Raw genomic sequence first — 22,486 nt, forward strand, 5'->3', positions numbered from 1 at the left:
GCACTCTAGCTACTTGTCACTCTTATTTTAAGTGCCTGTAGCCTGTTGACCTTGCTTCTTTTCTTGATGTATTAAAGAAAAGTTAGTACTAGGACAATATTTTTATAAGTAATTTTAACCAATGGCTAATTTTCAGCTTTTGTTTTAGGCCTAGAATATCATTTTTACTGATTTATAGTCAAAAACTGGTTTTTATCACTAAGGCTTAATAATGCATATTTAAAAAAAAAAAAATAACAAAATGCCCAGAGCTGAAGAGAGGGGGGCTTTAAAGCATCCTATTATAGAACATTCTGCAGAATATACCCCCGAAGGCTATACTGTGATGACAACAGAGAGAACCTGCAAAGCAGCATAAAATCAATTTTTCAGATGATTTTGATACTTTCCTTCTCAGACCGGTCAACTCTTAAAATTCTTACTCAGGAGCCCTAGAAGTTAATTATTTTGTATGGGGCCCTGCATAGCCATTAGGCACTCTGTCATTGTTTGTTGAAGGGATGATCTGAAGAATTCTCTAAGATGGAAAAAAAAAAAAGATAGATTAAGGCTTCGTCTAAGACACTCATTTTCAGTGGTATCACTTAAAATAACAGAATTTTGAGAATGAGTTCATTTACTCATGTAATTTAATTAACAGCTCCCTCTGTGTTGTACTGGGTCAGCTGATGAGGGTGCATGAGATCCTGGGTTCCCCCACAAGAAACGCACAGACACGCAAACACATAATTATACTCACAGATTATATCTGGCCTACAGATGTGTTTATCTTGACCCCACGAGGTGTTTTAAAGGTTTTAAAATTGGTAAGGTTTAAAATCTGTTGCCAACATTTAAATTTTGGGAGATTACACATGTTAAAAATCCAAATTTCTGTCTTCTCTGAAGTCAGAAGATCTGGCAATACTGGGTCTGCATTCACACTGGGCAATAGCTTTTGTGACGAGCAGCACCCCTTAGTAGACAGGGCGTGTATTCTCTCATTCACCACAGTCCCCACTAGTCTATACTGTATTGTGCCCAACCCATTTCCATGACTTTCATCACCTCCTTGTCCCACATTAGCATGTGAATTTGCAACTCACGATGTAAAAAGACTATATAATGTTAATAAATTGGACTTGAGAAAATGTCAATGTGCAATCTCATTCTCTCATTTAAAGAATATATGTCTTTTATGCATAAGACTAAGAACGTCTATCCCAGAAACCTGGCTTGCCACAGAGATGGGGTTCTGCTGTGTGCATCTAAAGCTATTGCTTAGTCGATAGGCCCTGTTAACCCTTGGCTTTTACATAAACCAGTCAGTAATTTTCTCTTCCACACCTCTTCATTCACTTCTCTCCTCCCTTCCCCAATCCCTTCTATAGATGTTACTGCCTGGTGGTGTTCTTATTTTTTATTTTTGATGTCATTTAAGAATAAGAAAACAATGGAGAGGAACAAAACAGAGAGGAAATACTGGAAAGATGAACTTAGATTTTTATTCTCTTTTGTGTCTCCAAGTGGGATTCAGTGCTGTTAACCTCACACAGTTAATGCTTGTAAATTGGCTGATCATTGTAGGAACTGGCATGAAAGCATGTAGACAAGGTTTGTGATGAGCAAAGTTATACTCTGATGGAGCTAACATAAGTAAGCAACTTGTCTCCAAGGCTGTCTGAAGCCAGACACCTGGGGCTGGCTCTACAGAGGCTTCTCTAATATTCATCAGGGGAGCCTTTAAAAGCCTCACTGACTCCAAAAAATAAAGAAACTCTTGGAACTACTGTCAAATTGGATCCCTGCTATTTTACAAATTGCTCTTTAAGTTGGGGCATCGACTGAGATTGATATAGTCACTGGGGAATTCACATAGGACTCGTCTCATTTTCTGAGAACCCAAATGTAATGCATCCCCAGCTGGTGCCTGTTAGAACTATATGATTTAGGAGCCAGGTCTTATCAGTCAACCTGATGGGGGGTATTATACTGTAGGCAAAGCAACTAGCATGCATTCTGATGAAGAACACAAGCTTCTGATTACAATTCTCATGAATAGCCACTGTTATAACCCTCTCTATTACTCAGAGTTCTCCAGAGAAACAGAACCAATAGGGTGAGGGATTGATTTTCAGGTATTGGCTCACATGATTGTGAAGATGCAAGTTCAAAATATGCAGGGTAGCCCAGCAGGCTGGAGATTTAGGGAAGAGCTTCAGTCTGCTGGCAGAATTCCTTGCTTGGCAGAAGTCAGTCTTTGTTATGTTAGGTCCTTCATCTAATTGGATGAGGTCCACCCACAAGGCCACTGATTTAAACGTTGATCTCATCCCCCAAAATCCTTCACAGAAACGTCCAGGATAGTGTTTTACCAGATATTTGGGCACCGTGGCCCAATGAAATTGACACATAAAATTAACCATCACACCTTCTCCAAGAAAGGACAGAAAATTAGGCTACAAAAACCTACCATTGAAATTAAACTTGTTAACCCTCACATTTAGACTGGAGGATGCTAGACTCTCGTTCCTTGGAGCTTTCAGAGCTAGTGGTATCCTCTCCCTGATTTTAAACTATATTACAAAGCTATAGTAACCAAAACAGTATAGTATTGACATAAAAACAGACACATAGATCAACAGAACAGAATAGAGCCCAGAAATAAACCCACACATATATGGTCAATGAATTTACAACAAAAGAACCAAGAATATATGATGAGGAAGGCACAAATAAATGGAAAAGTGGACTACCATCTTACGCTACATACAAAAATAAACTCAAAATGGATTAAAGATGTGAATATATGACCTGAAACCGTAAGACTCCTAGAAGAAAACATAAGTGGTAAGCTCCATGACATCAGTCTTGACCATGATTTTTTCATATGACTCCAAAAGCAAAAATTAATAAGGGGGGCTACCTCAAACTAAAACTCTTCTACACAGCAAAGGAAATCATCAACAAAATGAAAAGGCAACCTACTGAATGGGAGAAAATATTTGCAAATCCTGCATCTGACAAGGGGCGAATATCCAAAATATAAAGGAACTCACACAACTCAGTAGCAATTAAACAAAAATCCAAAAAAAAAAAAAAAAGGACAGAGGATCTAAATAAACATTTTCTGAAGATACACAGATGGCCAACAGGTACATGAAAGATACTCAACATTACTAATCATCAGGGAAATGCGAATTAATGCCACAATGAGATACCATCTTATACCTATTAGAATGGCTGTTATCAAAAAGACACGAATAACAAGCGTTGGAGAGGATGCGGAGAAAAGGGAACCTTTGTACACTGTTGGTAGGGATGTAAATTGATAGAGTCACTGTGGAAAACAGTGTGGATGTTCTTCAGAAAATGAATTACCATATGATCCAGCAGTTCCACTTTTGGGTATTTATCTAAAGGAAACAAAAACACAAATTTGAAAATATATCTGTACCCTCATGTTCATTGCAGCATTATTTACAATAGCCAAGTAATGGAAACAACCTAAATATTTATCAGTGGATGAATGGATAAAGAAGTTGTGGTATGTATATATACAGTGGAATGTTATTCAGACATAAAAAGGAATGAAATGTTGCCATTTGCCACAACATGATTGGACTTTGAGGGCATTACACTAAGTGAAATAAATCAGAGAAAGAGAAATACCATGGGATCTCACTTAAATGTGGAATCTTTTTTTAAAAAAAGCAAAAACAAAAACCATGTTGGGGGTGACGAGCAGCAAAATAGGTAAAGGGAGTCAAAAGGTACAGAATGACAGTTGCAAAATAAGTCATGGGGATGTAATGTACAGCATGGCGACTATAGTTAATGATACTATATTGCATATCTGAGAGTTGCTAAGAGATTGGATCTTAAAAGTCCTTATCACAAGAGAAAAAACTTTGTAACTATGTATGGTGACAGATGTTCCCTAGACTTACTGTAGTGAACATTTTGCAATAACATATAAATATCAAATCATTATGTCTACACCGGAAGCTAATAAGATGTTATGCATCCATTATACCTCAATGAAAAATGAAGTTAAGCTCATGTTAATGGGCTACCTGGAGAGGAATCTTGGCATTTCATAATTCTTTTTCCGTGTAAATTGATTGTATATTTTGTGTCATGATTTAGATGTTACGCAAATGTCTGTTCACATTTTAAGTTCTTTATGATTGTCATCATAGGAGCCAGATATAAGTTACTTAGAGGGTTATTTAGTTATTTATTTATTTGATAGTTAACATTCCGACCCATAATGTTCAAATTGCTGTGCTAAGCTCTCTTTAAGTGTTTAGCTTCAAGTCATGCTCTCGTGGTTTCGTTTGTTTAATTCGAACCCATACATGATCTTTCATTTTAAGAGGAGGCAAGCTTCTTTTTAATTTTTTAATTTTCTTTTTTCAATCAGTCTCTACCATGGTAGAAAGAAAAACCGTAAGCAGTAAAGACAGTTTTCCTTTGAGTTCAAGTGATGCAGATTTTATCATAGTAATATAGTAGTACTAAGACTGGATGGGCCTCTCCTCTGCCACTTTGCTGTGGGAAGTTCACTTAACCTCTTTAGTCCTCAGTTTCCTCAACTGTAAAATGAGCAGTTTAAACTATACTCCAGAGATCCGACTCTCAAGATTCATTAATTTTCATCAACCTTCTTAGGTTTATTTTTAACTGGAGCCATTTGCCATTATAGACAACTTCTCCTACTGCCCAAATTTGGGCATTCTGGAGTTCATTATGGAATTTGTTTTCATTTGTTTTGAAAGTTCCTGAGGTGAGGGAGTGGGGAGAGATAGTATGCAGCTAGGCCTGCAGAGATTAAATCACTCATTTATTTATTCATTCTTTTAAAAAATAATTATGTATGGAATGGTCTATGAGAGAAGCATTTCAGCTGAGTGTTGTAATAGGAAAAAGATTTGAAAATATGAGGATACGGAGGAAGTAGTTTCCAGGAGAGATGGGTCAATGTAAAACTCCATGGCTGAAAATGGCCAGGAGCACTGAAGCATACATTGGAAGTCTAGAGCAAGTGAAGGAAGAGGCAGCTGAGAAGTTGAATTAATATCAAATCATAGAGACCCTCAAATGCGACTTTGAACTTTCTTCAGGAGACTTCAGGCTCTGTAAATGAAGTAAAAGACAATGTCTTCTTCCAGATCTTTACTGTCTGACACACAGTAGACACCCAATAAATATTGGTTGACTGAATGACAGAATTTAAGATTTCTGAGAAAAGAAATGAAACAATGAGACATGAGCTTGAAGGAGGTTTTACTTGTCAACCATATAACAACTAAAACACCTCATCTGATTTCAGTTTTGTAGACAAGAAGAGAGGGCCCTGAACTTAGCTGTTGGCACCCACCATGTTGGGTGTTGGAAGAGGGAGGAATTAAAGGTGGCTGAAGTTGGTTCTGAGTAGCTCTGAGAGTGGTTAATACCAGCTTCTAGGGCATACTTTCACTTCGTGTGTCCTCTCAACCTTCTTCTCAGTTACACTTGACTTTAAGGACCCTGTCAGATTTAACTTTGTGTTTAATACCTTGCTTGAACACATCCTCAAAAAGTATTTGCTGGAAGAATTATTTCATGGTAGCAAACCTAATTTTGTCTTTAGATTTTGAGGACGGGTAGTGATGATGTCAGAATTATTGATCTACTTTACCTATAGAGAGAAATTCAAGAATTTTTATGCCTATTCACAATAGCCATTGTTTTCATTGTTTTCATCTGAGTATTATTTCATTGTTATAAGCCCAATAGGAAACTGAAGTTAGTACCAATTTAGTTATCTCAGTTATTAGATTTTGTCTTTACTAATAATGGATATGAATAATATTAATTGTATGCAGGGTGAATTTAAAAACACAAATTTCCAAATACCTGTGTATATAGTAGTCTGCAAGGGATACATTCCAAGACCCTGCAGTGGGTGCCTGAAACCAAAGATAGTACTGAACCCTAACTATATACAGACAGCATAAATACACACACACACACACACACGTACATACATACACATACACACATAATTTCTGTCTTTTCCTATACATATATACTTATGATAGTTTAATTTATAAATAAGGCACACTAAGAGGTTAACAATAATTAATAATAGAGTAGAACAGTTATAACAATATAATAGTTACATGAATGAATGTAGTCACTCATTTCAGGGGATCCCTTGCTGAAGTAATGTATAGGCCCAATGTTTTCTGGTACAACACATTGCCATCAGTCAGAACACGTTTTCTATTCATCTCTTCCACCCACAAATTTAATGTTGTTTTGTTTTTTTTTTTTATCTTAACTAATCACTTATTCTGCACTGTAGTTGTAACTTTTGCACTTTGAGGTATGACAGCAGAACTAACACAGATTTTTTCCCCCTCTTCACAATTTCGCAGATAGAACATTCATTCTTACCATAGATCTTAACGACCTCTCAGCATGCAATGTTTTTCTTTCCTTATTAAGTCAAGAGCTTTCACTTTTTCACTCAAAGGAAGCACTTTTCGGCTTCTCTTTGGCATATCCAGATTGCCATCATCACTACTCTTGTGCTTTGGGCCATTATTAAGTAAAATAAGGGCTACCTGAACACAAGCACTGTGATACTGAGACAGTTGATCTGATAACTAACATGGCTACTAAGTGACTAATAAGCGGGAGCGTATACAGCGTGGATATGCTGGACAAAGAGATGATTTACAGTACCAGGCGGGAAAAAGAGAGGAAGGCACATGATTTTATCCTGGTACTCAGAACAGCATGGAATTTAAAACTTATGAATTATTTATTGAGTTGGAATTTTCCATTTAGTATTTTCAGACTTTGGTTGACCACAGGTAACAGAAACCATGGAAAGTGGAATTATGGATAAGGGGGGACCACTGTACCATTGTGTATCATTTTAACTCAACTCGTCTGTGTCATGTTCAAGGCAGTTAATGCACAAGACATTGTGCTAGATACTGTCTGATAGACAAGGATGAATAAAACACTCTACCTTCAGGAGCTCACAGGATATGTGTAGAGTGAGCTAAGGCAGACTATGTCAAGCATCATGGAAGAAGTCCAAAGAGTCTTTTAGAGGAGAAAGATTATGAGCAGAGGCTTCTAAGCACTCTGGCTTGGTGGAAAAGTAGCAGTTGAGGCCCTGAAAAGTGGAACTTCTGCAGACAGATGTGGAGGAAGGATGCTTCCGGCCAGAAAAACAGCAAGCATCCATAAAACATTGAGTGTGGTGAGGTGGAAGACAACTGGAGTGGTAGATAAGAGATGTACTGTGGTGAGCTCACAGTCCTTGACTGACTTGACACACCTCTTGGTAAGCAGTAGGTTTAAAGCAAGGTCTGTGATTTGGGCAGGCTAATTTGTTGGCAACTGAAGGATAAATTGTGTTGGAAAGGCATGTTGCTTGTCAAGTTGGGCCATCCTAATAACCCAAGGGAAAAGTAACGACACCTCAAGAGAGGATTATAAGAAAGCGAAGGACATCCAGGGTGGTGATGGGTTACGTAGAATCTGCCAACTAGTTTTTACTGGAGTTTTGGATGGGAAGGAAGATTTTAAAAGATGAGTCTGAATTTTAAATTGAGTATCTCAGGATAGGAATCTGTTAACTAAAGAGCGAAAATCAGAGCAAAAGAAGATTTTTAAGAGGAAGATGATGAATTCGGTAAAAATATGCTGATTTTAATTTTGAATTGCATGTGGAGCATTCTTGGGAGGTGTTTGGCAAGCAGTTAATACTATTGCTATAGCATCATTTTATTTTCATCCCACAAATATTTTCGCCCCCATAACCATGTTATATACATGGTAGATCAGGAGAAAGGGCAAAGTTGAAATGTATAATTTTAACATGGTAATGTACAAATGATTTTGTATAAAATCATATTTTAAGACATAGCTGACCTACATGTGGGCAACTCCTATTTTTTCTTAGCCCTATTTTAAGATAGAGCACATGAAAAAATATTGCGTAAAATGTTTAACCCTGTATACATTTTACTTTTTATTATTACTGTTCTTATGAAAAATAAAGCACTGTGACTTAGCCAGATGCTTTTGCACTTATGACTCTTGTCATTTTCTTCTTTCGGTGTCGTAAGGTCAAATAACATGACAAGCTTGGTCCTTGACAACTGAATTTAATTTTATTGCAGGTCCTGTTCATTCCCCAGGAAGGCGTGTTTTGTGTTTTCGCCCTTAAAGTACTGTGTGCTGAACCTTAGTCTTTCAAGTCATTCTCCCTGCCTTATCTCAAACTTGCATCTTCAGTCCCTTTAAAAATTATAATTACCTGCAGGGAGGCAAAATGTTACAGATACAGCCTTCATGGCTATTGATGCCAGAAGGACTTGAGTTAAGCTCAAAATTCAACAAAGATTTTACAGAACGCTTTACATTTCAGAAGGCTTATTCAGTTACATTATTTAACTTATGTAAAAGAGTTACATATGTTTATACTTCAGTAAAATAATTTCTTAGGCTTTTCCGTAAACATTATCTTACTCAGACTGGATTCTTCATCTGATCCTCTAAACAGCCGTGCTGGAGTCAATACCGTCCTCTCCTCACTTCCACCGCCCATGAGGAAGTAGCTCAGAGGGATTGTGTCAGGGCTCAAGGCTGCTGGGCTTGGAACCTAGGTTTCCTGATTCCAAATCATTTTTTATTTTAATGATAAAATTTTTTGACCAGTGGAAAAATTGGAATGGCTTACCTGCCTCTTGAACTGCTGAACTATGTATTTCTACTTAGAATTTCACTTGAGGCTATGGTATGGCCCTCTGAAGCATCTAAATTGACCTGCCACTCAACTTAGAATATTGAATTTCAGCAGTGGCCTTTTATGGATTTTAGCGAGAAGTCTTGTGATTTCCTCCCTTCCTTCCTCCCTCTGTCCCTACCTTCCTACTTCCCTTCCTTCCTAAAAAATCTGGCCTCTAAAAGATACTGCTAGCCTTAAGAAATAGACCAGAAACTTCCCCTTAGCGTTTTAAATGTTTTCTTGTGCAAAAATATCAAAAGTGTTTTCAAAGAAGGCCAAGATTTTAAAAGCATTCTGTCTATAATGTCTTTCGGGAGGATGTATCTCATAGTTTTATTTACTTTTTAATATTGGGTCAGTAATTCTTTTCGAGGACACATTAGCAATAAGTATCCCATGTTTCTTTTATGGAACAGGGAGATTCGGACAGGTCTCTTCCCTCTGCATACGTGCGTGAGAGATTGAACTAGTTCATCTTCAAGGTCATCTGCTAACTCTGATGTTATTAGTGCTTCTCCTTGGTGTTTGTGTTATACCACTCACAGTTTTCTGCTATTTACTAACTACTCAGTATATGTGCAGGAAGAAATCACATGAATTTACAGTCTTTAGTGTCTAGTCTTGGAAAGTCTCAGCCTCTCATATTTTCTGCATTTATTCATTCAGCAGACATTTACTGAACTTTTACACTTTACAGGGCTATGCCTTGGGGATAAACAGAGGAGAGGATATCTCTCTTCATATCAGCTAACAAGGGAGAAATGTATATAAGTAAATAACTGTAAAGTGTGTTAAGTCTTTATTAGAGGTCCATTGGCAGGATGGCCAAGGGCTACAGAAGAGCACAAAGGAAGCCTGTGGATCCCACCAGGCCTCTGTCCACCTGCCTGTTCTCGCCTTTATTTTCCTAGATACCCTTCTTTCTTATTCTTTATGCACCCCTGCCCCAACCTGGTGATGAGGAAGATAAGGATAAATGTTTAACGTGGTTGTGAATCTACTCGCAGTTCCCCTGGATATCACCTGTGTGATCTCCCAAGCTTGTGAGAGAAAGCGGACTAAATCAATAATGCTGCCACTTGGAATCTAGACGTGAGACACAAGATCACAGCAGGGCCTCCCCTCAGTGATCTGTTGGGGATGGAGAAATGGTGAAGGAGAAATATGGCTGGTTTACATGATACTTAGATTTTAATGGAGAGAGATGCTTTATTACTCTGAAAGCCTTACCTTCCAAGGGCATTTGAAAGCAGCCCTTGTTTCTACTCTGGTTGAGTTGCTGAACCCTGAAGGTTTAATCCTCCTTACTGATAAGAACAAAAAGAATGTGGCTTATCTCTCCAATCTCTGTGGAGATGGAAGGAAAAACCATTTCTTGGAACATGATTACGTGTTATTTGACAGCTTTTCAGTTTGCCCATTAATTTAGGTGTTTGAATAAGTAAACACAGTTGGCGGGGTTTGGGGGGCGGGGATTCAAATATCATTTACTTTATGAATGTGATAGTTCCTTTTTGAAGTGATTCCACTCTTACCCCTTCCTCCACCATTCAAACAGAGTTTAAATATTTGCCAGTACAGATGTTTGATTTTTATCTTAGCTCTTTCTTTGTTTAACTTTATTCTCATGGGTGGTTAAGTGGAAGATAAGGGGGTTCTTGTTTAATTCTTTTCAACTGGTGTTGCTCAAATATTTGGAGAACAGACACTTCCCAGAAAGAATGAGCAGGAACCTGGTTGAATGGAGGTGAAGTGATATGTCTCCCTGTCATATCATTGTAACCCAGACACTGTCGGGCTGCTACTAGAACTGGAAGGTCTGGTAGGCTTGAGTGTTTCTCAGGTCCAGATCATCTTTTACGAGCTCCTGTGGCTACTGGTTAGGGGGCATTGCCTCCTTTGCGTCCCAGAAACGTGTGCTATTTTTAAAATGGAACCTGGTAGTTCAGCGTTGGAAGCAAGATGCTGCCTTGTGTTGGAAACTGTCAGAAGCCTCACAGTATATGCTCCACATCAGCTTCTGATCTGGTACCAGGTTTGATTCCAGAAAAAAATGGTGGGTTTTTGTTTTTTTTCTTTTTAACTTTTGCACCTATCGCTGCATTTTAGCAGTGATCAAAAACAAGGAAACAAGTAAAAAATATTCACTACTGCATCAGCTGTCACCATATTGGCATTGTTTATGGACTCAACTATCAGTTTAAGCCTTGTGCTTCTGGGATATCCACAGGGATTTGCTTTTTAAAATATTACCTTAAAATGTGTCTGAATAATACCACATTTCCCTGCCGCCCTTGGAACTGTGGGGGTGGTTTTTGTGTGCTATATGATAAATCAGGCAGCCTTCACTGGAAATGTTGAGGGAAAACCAGGCTTCTGAGTGATTTGCCTGGCAAATCACCATCCATAGAAAATTTAAACAAAGACCAAGAAAGAGAGTGAGGAAGTAAACCCCAACTGGTGTATGTGTCTCTCTTCTTTATGTCTTTTTCTTTCTAAACTGGGACTCTACTGAAAAGTTGATTTACACTGTGAATCGAGGCTGAATGAAATCCAATTGGAACTCACTTGAACACTGTTTTGATGTAAGATTCAAAGCTTCTGCAAATTTATTTTATCTTCTACATTTGCTGATCTCCTGCTTGTAAATCCTGTTGAAGGAGAATAAAAATGACTGCAGCCTGATGGGAATTAAATGTCTGAAGTTCAAAGCAGTTTGCACATCAGAGCAAACGTCAATCAAATGAACATCATGCAAGCCAGGCAGGGAGTGAATTTCTCCATGGGGAAGAGATCAAAGTGGGAGTCACAGTTCTGTTTTCTCCCTCGGGATGCAGTTTCGATCAGTTGTTCATGAAAGTAAATCCAGAAGGAAATTTTTTATTTTTATTTTTTTTAACTTAAGGGGCTGGGAAAGATGGAGTCATTTGTCTTGAAACTGAATTTTTTCTTATGAAAATAAGAATAGAAAGCAATCATAATCCCATATCTTTTTTTAAAAGTGAAGGGTCTACAAGAGATTTAGATATGATTATTCTCTTATTATTGCTTTTTTAAAACACAGATATAATTTGAATTGCCTCTTCATTTTATATGAAAATATATTATTATACCAGTTCTTGACTTTTCCATAAACCTGGAATTATGTAAATGTGACTGGCAGCTAATATACTTCTCAGTGAAAAATCTTTTAGGTAACTCTTAAGAGTAACTGATGTATTTTGATAAAGTAAAGATGAACTTTACATTTCTCACAGTCTCCAAATCAGGGTGAATGGCATGTTTCTTTTTATAAATCATTATCTGAAAGGAAAGGCACACGTTCGTAAAACATGTTGCTGTCTTCAGCAAGGCAGCCAGTTCCTCTAGTGCCCAGAGGTAGTTAATGAAACAAGGAAGGCTAAGCAAATTTTACTTCTATGTTTGGAGTCCATGAACAGTCCAGAGTCCAGAAGAGAAGCAGGCACTAGTGAATATGGAGAGTGGAAGGTGGAGAGATAATCACAGGGTTTTTGCTCTTGTAATTATTTCTCCTAGCTGGCTCACCATCTTGAAACACACTGTTCTGTATGTGTTAAGCACCTGCTTCCCTACCTGTCTGGCACATCAGTAACGTATGCAGAAATAGAATCAGAGTGAGGTTTATTTCTAGGTATTTCATGTTAAGTCAGCTGAGGAGTGTGTGCTCCGTGGCTGAGTTTCAGCACTGGTGAGGGAACTCAAGACAGTTGAAACTACTGCGAGACAGTTATCACTTACTGTAATATGTTCATTATGAATGAGAGCTCGAATATATGTTCACATCTTGGTTCTGCTAATTCCCAGCTGTAAATCTGGGGCTTCTTAATTTAAAATTTTTGTGTCTCAATATTCTGGTCTTAAAATGCAGATAATAACAGTATTTCCCTCAAGGTATGAGATGATTAGATGAGTCAATCCATGTAAATCCATTGAAATATGCTTGATGTATGGTAAATACTTAGTAGCTGTTAACTTTTATCATTACTAATATATCCAATACTAGTTACTATTTATGAAATACTATGTATTAGGCCTTTAGGAACCATTTTCTGATTTAAGTCTTAACATTACCTTATGAAATAGGTACTATTATCACCGTTTTATAGATGAGAAAAACAGAGGCTTAGAAAATGTAAGTTATGTGCAAGAGTTATATAGCAATAAGCAATTTTAACCTAAACTCCAAGCCCATGCTCCTGACAATGACATAATCATGTTTTGCCAGAGTGGCAAAGCCTTGTTCATCATAGATGTTCAATGAAAACGATTGAATAAAATATCCAGAGCCTTCCAGTAACTTAGCTCTCTGCCCTTCCTCATTAGTCCCCAAAGAGAATTTATGTACTAGAATGTGCAGGACCTGAAAGAAATATAAACCCTCAAGTAACTTATAGTCTCATCGGGGGAACTAAGACTTCTCAAAAATATGAAAGGTTTTAGAGACAATTGGGAGTTCAAGTGCTGTGTGTTAGGGTTTAAACAATGAGACTTTCCTAACAAGATCACTTGGCATCTCACCCCTCATGGAGAAGACAAAATAAGTAAGATAATTTGCTCATTATTTATAATCTTATTTGCTGTGTGTTAGGGTTTAAACAATGAGACTTTCCTAACAAGATCACTTGGCATCTCACCCCTCATGGAGAAGACAAGTAAGATAATTTGCTCATTATTTATAATCTTATTTTTAAATTTTTATTGATTAGTATTTTGTTGATATAAACAGAATCTAAAATCAGTCAATCTGTGTCTAATATGATGACACTATATTAAGCCTGATTTCAAAGCAATCTAAAAAATTAGGAAAAGTGACACAAGCATGAGATTATGGTGGGGAATGGCATTAGTCATTTTAGAAAAGGAAGGGCTCATCATAGGCTGAGACTAACAGGAGAAATTTCAGAGAGGAGGATGAGAAGAGCTGGGCTTTGTAGAATTGGTGCATTGGACACTGGAGAGCATCACAGTTGGGATCCAACAGTTGAGGGACTGGTCTGGTTAGAACTATAGTTTGGGAGATAGTAGGGCAAAAAGATAGGGTAGGTTACTGATGACAAGAACTACATTGTGAAACCTTTCACGACTGACAAATGTTTACTGGGCACCTGCTTTTGTTAATGAGTCACTTCTATTATTATTGTTATAAAAATGTTTTCTTTAATATTCTTAGATCTCTAAGATCTTTTCAGTAGAGAAAAATAAAAACTCTCAAAGTAGTTCCCTGGTCTCCCCAGTCCCCAGAAGCAAGCTTTCATTTCACAAAAATATAGGGAATCTATGAGTGCTCAGAAATGGACTTCGGCCTTCTCAAGGAGAGGGGCTCATAGCACAGGTCTTGGCTAGGGAGGTTCCATCAAGGGAGACATCAAGGGACTCTCTCCAGGTTTATATTTTTCCTGGGAGAAATTTTCCCTAACTCTTGAGTTACCCCTTTTATCAAGTTCTTCCATATGTGTCACTTAAATTAAGCAGTGTGGTGTGTGACTCATCCTTGGACAGAGATTTGGGTGATGGGTTCAAGTCTCTCTTAAGTCCCTGTCTTGCTGTTTCACTTTTCTCAGCTCTGAACTGTGTAAGTCTAAAAGGGGTTTGTAATTTGTACACAAAGTTCAGATGTGAGTTGCAAGTATTCCTAAGAATTTCTCTGTTCTCTTGATTGAAATCAGAAGATCCTCTGTCTTTGGTCTCTTTGATGCGTACTGGGAAGTACCTCTGTTTATGTAGAAAGTCATTCTTACTAAAGGATGACTTTCTATCTAAAAGAATCTGTATGGCAGGACTGGAGGGCTTCTGTCAAAGTCAGATTCCTAAGTCTCACCCCAGACTCACTAAATCAGACTCACTAAATCTCCATTCCACCATGCATCCAAGGTGATTGTTTCAGATATAGCCAAACTTTCAGTAATTAGGAACCATTCATCTGAGTCATGGTCCTCACTTGCTAGGACTTCTAGAGCCTTCTGGGGAGCCTAGAACAGACGCGGGCATTGGCAACATGGATGTTAATGGAAGATTGGTTAATATGAGTGGCTGCTATTTATATGAACAATGCTAAGCATTATATATACAGCAAAATCAACAAGACAATGCCTGCCCTCAAGGGGCTCTGGTCTGTGCATGTAGCCTGATCCATAAAAGTCCATGCATAAAATATACACAAAGCCATAAATTAAAAATTATGGCCCATGCTCAGATGATGGGGACACTTGACATAGACTGTGAAGTCATCCACAGTTGGGACAGGCCTTTCTGAGGGAGTGATAAATGAAAAGAGACCCGAAGGATGACTAGGCAAATAATCAGGAGAACCTTCTAGACGTGTACTGTCCCATATGGAGAAGTAGCCACCGTCCAATGACTACTTACATTTCAATTAAGATTAAACAAAATAGTCTACGGCCATTCCACCCTGAGCAAGCCCAATCTCGTCTGACCTCGGAAGATAAGCAGAGTCGGGCCTCGTCAGTACTTAGATGGGAGACCACCTAGGAAGACCAGGTGCTATAGGTGTAAAAAATAAAAAGTAAGGAATCGTAAGCTGACAAGGTCCTTGCAATCTGTGAGGTTGACCAAAGGTTGCCTCGCCTAAAAAAAAAATAAAAAAATAAAAAGATTAAACAAAAATAGAAAAATTAATGTCTCTGTTACATTAGCCACATCTCAAATGCTCCATAGCCACATGTTGCTACCATATTGAACAATGTAAAAAATGATACATTTTCATCGTCTCAAAGAATTCTCTTGGACTTCCCTGGTCTAGAGCAGGGGTAGTGAAACAAGCCTGATCTACCTCCTATTTTTGAAAATAAAGTTTTATTGAAACATAGCCACACTCGTATTTTTTTGTTTTTGTTTTTGTTTTTGTTTTTTTAATGAATTCTACGTTTGGCTGCTTCCACACTATACTGACAGAGTTTAGTATTTGTGACAGACTATATAGCACACAAAGCCTAAATATTATCTGGTCTTATTAAAAAGTATGTAAAGAAGTAGGTTTAATGTGGCATCTAGAGCATGGAGAGCAGGTGGGTCACTTGTATAATGCTGTGGTTGCTTCACAGATGTTCAAGTGCTAAAACAAGAGGAACCCTAATATTATGTTGCTTTTGCCAGTATGCACACAGGCAGCTGCTGATGTATTAATCTCTTTTCTCGCCATCTGTGGCTTTTGAGGCAGCAGTCTTCTCGTCTAGACAAATTGGAGCGGGTCCAAGGAAGGGCGACCATGTTAGTAAAGCTACTGTGTCCTTGGAGGAACAGTTGACAATGTTGATGTAATTCTGTACTGGATTAGAAGCTGGACTAAAGGTCTCTTAAAATTCAGTTACCTCCTTCTTTGAGATGATACATTTCAAAACAGAACTATTTACTTTTGCTTTGGAACCTAACACACACCCCGAGAAAACCTAGCCCCCTTGCTTATACAATCAGTTCAATTTAGATGCTCTTATATCATGAGATGGCGATGAACAGATAATCAAAGTTCATGTGAATAATCAAGTGGATCTTGATTTTTAGAATTGTTTCTCCTAGGTGATAGAGCTGCTCTACCTGTAGTAATGGCATTTTATTAATGGCATTTATCATCTAAGGTGTATGTTTTAACACAAGCATAAAAAAAACTGATTTCAAATTGAATTTTTTTGTGGTAGGAGAACTCTTACAAACATCATGAGTCCTTTCAGTGTTCGAAATCTTAAATAGGTTACTTAGAAGTTCAAAATTTTGTCACTTTTGCTACTTATGGATTAAATTCACTTTAAAAAATACTCATAGTGACTAATGGGTTGGTGCATTTTCCTGTTATTTTCTTGCAGATTATTGTTAGCCCTAGCATATAAATCATCGATTACACTAATATTTATTGATTAACTGTTAGAGTACTAACATTGTTCAAGCTCTAGTACTACCACTGGAAATCAGAAAAAAACACTGGCTTTGTTTACCATCTAGAAGGTGTAAGCTGTGTGTCATAGACCATGAAAATAACTTTGGTACATTATTTATAAGTTTTTTGACAGCTTTGGAAAATAAGTTTTATAATTTTTTTTTCCAGATAAGAAAACAGAGGCTCAGAAAAATTAAACAGCTGTCCAAAGACGTGTATTTAACAGTGAAAGAGTGGAGATCCAAATCCAGATCTCTCTTGCTCCATTGCTGTTCTCTCTCCTTCACTACTGTCTATTTTCGTTCTTGGTCATTGATTTTCCGATACGATAATTTAAAGAATTGTTTCATATGTAATATCAGAGCTCAGGTCTGAATTTTTTAAATTTTAGTCTCAATTTTGTCAAATCTGTTTTCTGCATGGTTTTATTAATAGTACCTGACTCAAATTCATTGGGAGAAAAGTTGGTTTGATAGATGGTTATTTCTTTATCTTTTTAGAATTGAACTTGATTTTTAAAATCTTCTAGATACAAATATTGGTTTTTTCACTCTTCTGAAGTAACCGTTTTTATATTTAAAATCTAACGATTTTCTTGTTTATGAGCTAACTTATTTCATAAACAGTATGAATTATTATTATTTGTTGGTTTATGTTTCTCGATTCAGTAACCACCAAGTAAATATTGTTGCTAATTCTCGCCTATTCTTTCAGATTCGATGGGAATTTTAATACCAATGTATCTAGAACAATTAGTTGTGATCGACTTTCTACTACTGTTAATAGCCGGGCCTTCAATCCAGGACGAGACTTAAATTCAGGTCAGTAATCTTTAGTTTAACGAAGATCAACTCTTTTCCACCAAGTTCAAGTTGAATAAATGTATTCCTTTAGACGTTTTCCTTTTAATTTTTGAAGACATATGTCATATACTTAAAATTGGTTATTTCTTGCTAGAAAGTTGACACTCAAAAAAGGGAAAGCAAGAAGAAAATTGAGCTGCCATGTATCGAGCATTTACTCTAGAGCTATATATATTGCACATGTCAAGTACCTTCCTAGGCTCTTCAATCTATTATCTCATTTGTTAGGAGTTTTACATTTGTTACTTTAAATGTTATTTTAGAGACCCAGTTATCTTTACAATAGGAGTTGTTGAATTTTATTTGTATTCCCTTTTGATAATTTTTATTTGCTTTGGCAGGGGTGGCTGGGTGGTTGGAAGAATGATGAGGAAGCTTTTCTACTAGTAAACAGTATCGTAGTGCTTTACATTAAGGTTGAACTTTCTTCCCTGTCTCGGTTGTGTGCAGTAGAAGTAACTACTCGGGTACCTGTGTGTATATAGCTTATATATAAATAAAACTCCAAAGTAGTATAGTGTCTCTACTTTCTTGCTCTGGAGTCCCAGTTTATATTTCTCACCCTTTTGTCTTGTTTATATATACTTGTCGATTGATGGGACCTAGAACCTAAAGGCTTCACCTATCAGCCTCAATCCTTGGATTTTACCAAGAAAGAATCTGAAGTTTAGACGGGTCCTAAGACTTCTCTGTTGCTGGAGAGATGAAGGATATAATCCTTAAACGTGAAGAACTGTATTTCCCAAATTCTAGATCTTTTGTAGACATGTAAAACCCAAAAGAGAAGCCAGAGGACCAGAGTATTTACTTCTAGAGCTCCACCCAGTCTCAGTCCAGGGGAAGAATTGTAGTCTTTGGGAATTGTGTACACAAACTAGGCAGTCATTTAGGTCTAGAAAGATAGAACTGAAAGCTTTATGTTGCTTAAGGATCATAAAACTATAGCTACTGGCTAAATGGTTCAGCTTAACTCTGCGCCACACATATTGTCTAGAGCAGCGGTCCCCAACCTTTTTGGCACCAGAGACCAGTGCTTCTATGAGAATCTAATGCCTGATGATCTGAGGTGGAGCTGAGGCAATGATGCTAGTGCTGGGGAGTGGCTGCAAATACAGATGAAGCTTCGCTTGCTCACCCGCCGCTCACCTCCTGCTGTGTGCCCCAGGGTTTGGGAATCCTTGGTCTAGACCAATACATAATGGAGTCAGTCATTTTTTTATTGGTCTGAAAATCCGGAGGCCTTCTGGAACATGTGGGGTTTACTGCTAGAAAGGAAGTGAAATGAAAATATTTTTCATAAAAAAATAACCAAAGAAAGTTCAAGAAAGGCATGGAATGGGCAGAGCATATGAATTATAGAGGTGTCCATAGCTGGCACAGAGCACAAAGCTGGAAATTGAGTCTTCTGGTTCCCAAATTTAGTACTTAGCCCTTTGCCTCAAATTTGCACAGTAAAACAAGACATGTTGCTTGATACGAAGACTTAAGGTTGAAATAGCAATCTTTGAACAGGATCAGATTTAAATGTGTCCCAGAAATACCCAATCTAATCTAATCTGATGTGTATTTAAAATTTTTATAATACATGTTAACTTGTGGGCTATCTATCTGAATTAATAAGAAAAAAGTCAGTGCATTTTTCCTTTATATTTATAAGATCTGTTAGGGCTCTCTCATAAATGTTAATAGTTACCTTTTAGTGATGCAACAGTGAGGAATTTTTAGTTCTTCCTATTCTTAATTTTAAAGTAAGCGTGCATTGCTTTTATAATCAAGGAAAGTAAAGGAAAAAGGAATTATAGACTTTTTTTTTTTAATGTACTTTCACTCTGATCTGGTAGATAATTACTTTGTCAACAAGTCTTTGATAGTAGATCCCCAGTCTGATGTTGAGGGTCTTGATGAAGCTACATCACTCTCCTGGCAATGCGATTGGGACAATAAAAAGGGTAGGCTGGGGTAGACCACCGGTGGTGCATGCTTACTTAGGAGCCAGAGCGATAATTCCCTGCCAGGATCACTCACCTCAGGGGGCCAGACCTTAAAGGGTCTGGAAGCTGCTGCAGCCACAGCTACATCCTCATGGCCTTATTTTATATTTGTTCATTGTTTCTAATAATGACCATATTGTTGAGATCTATCTTCATCATTAACAGTCAAGTTATTGTGCCTTTTTCTTAGTGAATACAGAAGCTATTCTGCCAGATAATGGCCTCCTACCTATGAACTAGAATGAATAAGTACAATAAAAATTCATTCAACAAGTATTTATTAAGCATGTTCTATGTGATAAACCCTCTCTCCTGTATTTTATAAGCTGAAAACAAAACAAGCTTATATTCTGGGTACCTGGGAACATAGATCTTAAATAAATGGACAACTAAATATACATGTCAGATGATGATGGATGTTATGGAAGAAAAGTAACACAGAGATGAGTCATAGGGGATACTTTTGGCTGGAGGAGACTCAGTATTTTATATAAGGGGTCATCAATAAGATCTGAATAAGGGGGTTGTAAACCCTAAGGCTAAGTGGAAGAAGTATATGCCAGTCAAAGGCTTTGAGTTGAGAGAATGTTTTGTGTGCCCAGAAACAACAAAGAGGCTACTATAACTGGTTCAGTGAACAAGGATGGAAAATAGAAGATTAAACCAAAGAGATAGTTGGAGGCCAGATGAGCAAGAGCCTCAATTTACTGTCAATTATAAGGACTTTAGCTTTTGTACTGAATGAGATAGAAAGGCATTAGGTGGTAGGAGAAGAAAGAGTTTATGCAGAGAAGTGACATTCTTGGACTTGGCTTATAACATTTATTGGATGCTCTGGCAAAAATCGACTATAGCAAGGCAAAGGTGAAAGCAGGGAGAACATTTAGGAAGTTATTCCAGAATCCAGGTGGCAGGTGATGATGACATTAATAGTGCACAGTAACAGTGGAGGTGGGGAGAAGTGGTTGAATTCTGAATATGTTTTGAAGGTAAAACTAATAAGATTTACTTATTAACTGAATGGGGGGAAAGGGCAGGGTGTGTGAGTAAGAGAAAAGGAAGGACTTGGAAGATATTTGACCTTATCGAAAAGAAAGACAGAATTGCCATTTATTATAATAGGAAATACTGGGGAAAGAGCAGGTTAGTAAGGGAGGCAGGGAATCAATGTTTCAGTTTTAGAAAAATTAAGTGTGAGATGCGTATTTGATATCCAAGTGGAAATGTCTCATAGACAGTCAGATATACAAGTCTGGAGTCTGGGCCAGACTGGAGATAGAAATTTGAGATTCATTGTATGTAAGTAGTACTTAAATCACGAGAGTAAGAGCACAGAGCAAGTGACTATGAGTATGAAAGAGAAGAGCTCTAGGGACTGAGTCTTGGGACACTTCACCACTTAGAGGAAGCAGTAGAGGAATCTGAGAAGTCAGTCTAGTAGGAGGAGAACCAAGAGACCCATCTCCCTGAAGCCAAGTGAAGAAAGTGTTTCAAGAAGAAGGGAAAGATCAACTGTGTTATATAGGCACCTAAGGAAACCAGCCATTTTATTTGGCAACAGAGAGGTTATTGGTGAATTTGACAAGGGTTGTTTGGCAGAAAAAGAAAGGCTGATCCTAGTCGGTTTAGGCTCTTTGAGAATGGAGGAGAGGAGTTGGAGGCAATAATTTCATGAACTCCTAAGGTTTGCCGAAAAGAAAGCTGGAGGCCCACATGGAGTCAAGAGACTATTATTAAATTGAGAGAAATGACAGCAAGGTTATATGCCAAAGGGAATGATCCCGTAGAGAAAAGCTGAGGGCATGGGCGCGAGGGGAGACCATTGCAGAGCCATTTTTTTTTAATTAGGCAAAAGATGGCAGGATTCCAAGTGGGGTTCCAGAAGCACAGAGCTGTTCATTCTTAGTAAGAGGAGGGAGGGAAGAGTATGTGTGTAGGGATGCCCATATGACGAATGTAGTGTTGGGAACTTGGCGACATTCCCTTAGTGATTCTGCTTTCTCACAGACTTAGGAAGCAAGATCATCAGCTGAGAGTGAGGCCCAGAGAAAAGATGTTTGAAGACTTATTAATTATACTAAGATTATCGTCTATGACTGAGATTTTAGAATAGAACTCAGCTACACATAATTGGAGATTCTGAAATAATGCTGTTTTATTTTAGTAGTATTTGTTAAGCAAGAGATAGTTTGAAAAATCAGGAGATACGTACGGAGAAAGAGGATGGTGAGAGAGGAGGTATATAGTTAAAGATCAGATCTTGAATTTTGTTATTTCTAGGCGTATGTCTCAAGTATAACGTACTAAACAAGAGTCGTTCTCTGCACAGTTGACGTAGCTAGATTTATGAGGAGCTTTTGGCAGTGTTCAGGTATATGAGAACTGGCTTCCTTGCATGCGAAGTTCTGTGATATTCCACCAAGGCAGTGGCTGCATCCCAAAGTCCACATTCTTGAGCAATCATTTATAACATGAAGGGAATGGTAGGTGGTGAAGGATGACCTCACAGCTCCTTCTTTTCCTCCTCTCTAGGTCCTGCCCCTTCTCGGAGCAGAATTAAGGTACTTCATAGGGTATCACATGTCCAATATGTACATCTTACAGAATGTATATAATCCATCATTGAGTCCCTAATTGATAACACAGTTTCAGATTGCCTTTCAGACTAGCTGGAAACAGACTCACATAAATTGTAAACTATTCTTAGGTTCATTTATCCAAAACTAGGTCATGTGTCCATCAATCCAGCACACATGTATTCTTTTTCTTAAGACCTCCCCTGCTAGATCTCTACTTTCCAGATTGACTCCTTGTCCCTGATTCCATTCAAGTAACTAATGTTTGACAGTGTATGTTATATTATGGTACTAGTAATGTTTTGTACAGGTTCTTTCCTGCTTTTATCCCTAGTTTCTCACTCTTTTTTTTTTCTTCAACAATTCCTGCT

General features: G+C 37.7%; 1 protein-coding gene and 1 pseudogene across 1 annotated transcript in view; both read left to right on the forward strand.

Annotated features, from left to right (window-relative positions):
* The window catches only part of CACHD1 (cache domain containing 1), a 198,661-nt gene that overhangs the window by 108,712 nt on the left and 67,463 nt on the right, over positions 1 to 22,486 (forward strand). The window contains exon 4 of the mRNA XM_006919278.3: positions 17,400 to 17,506. Coding sequence (XP_006919340.1) covers positions 17,400 to 17,506 — 107 coding nt within the window. The remainder of the gene's footprint in view (positions 1 to 17,399; positions 17,507 to 22,486) is intronic.
* LOC112486018 lies at positions 15,189 to 15,307 on the forward strand (annotated as a pseudogene).

The sequence above is a fragment of the Pteropus alecto genome, unplaced genomic scaffold (genome assembly GCF_000325575.1).
Source record: "Pteropus alecto unplaced genomic scaffold, ASM32557v1 scaffold25, whole genome shotgun sequence".
Classification (NCBI taxonomy): Eukaryota; Metazoa; Chordata; class Mammalia; order Chiroptera; family Pteropodidae; genus Pteropus; species Pteropus alecto.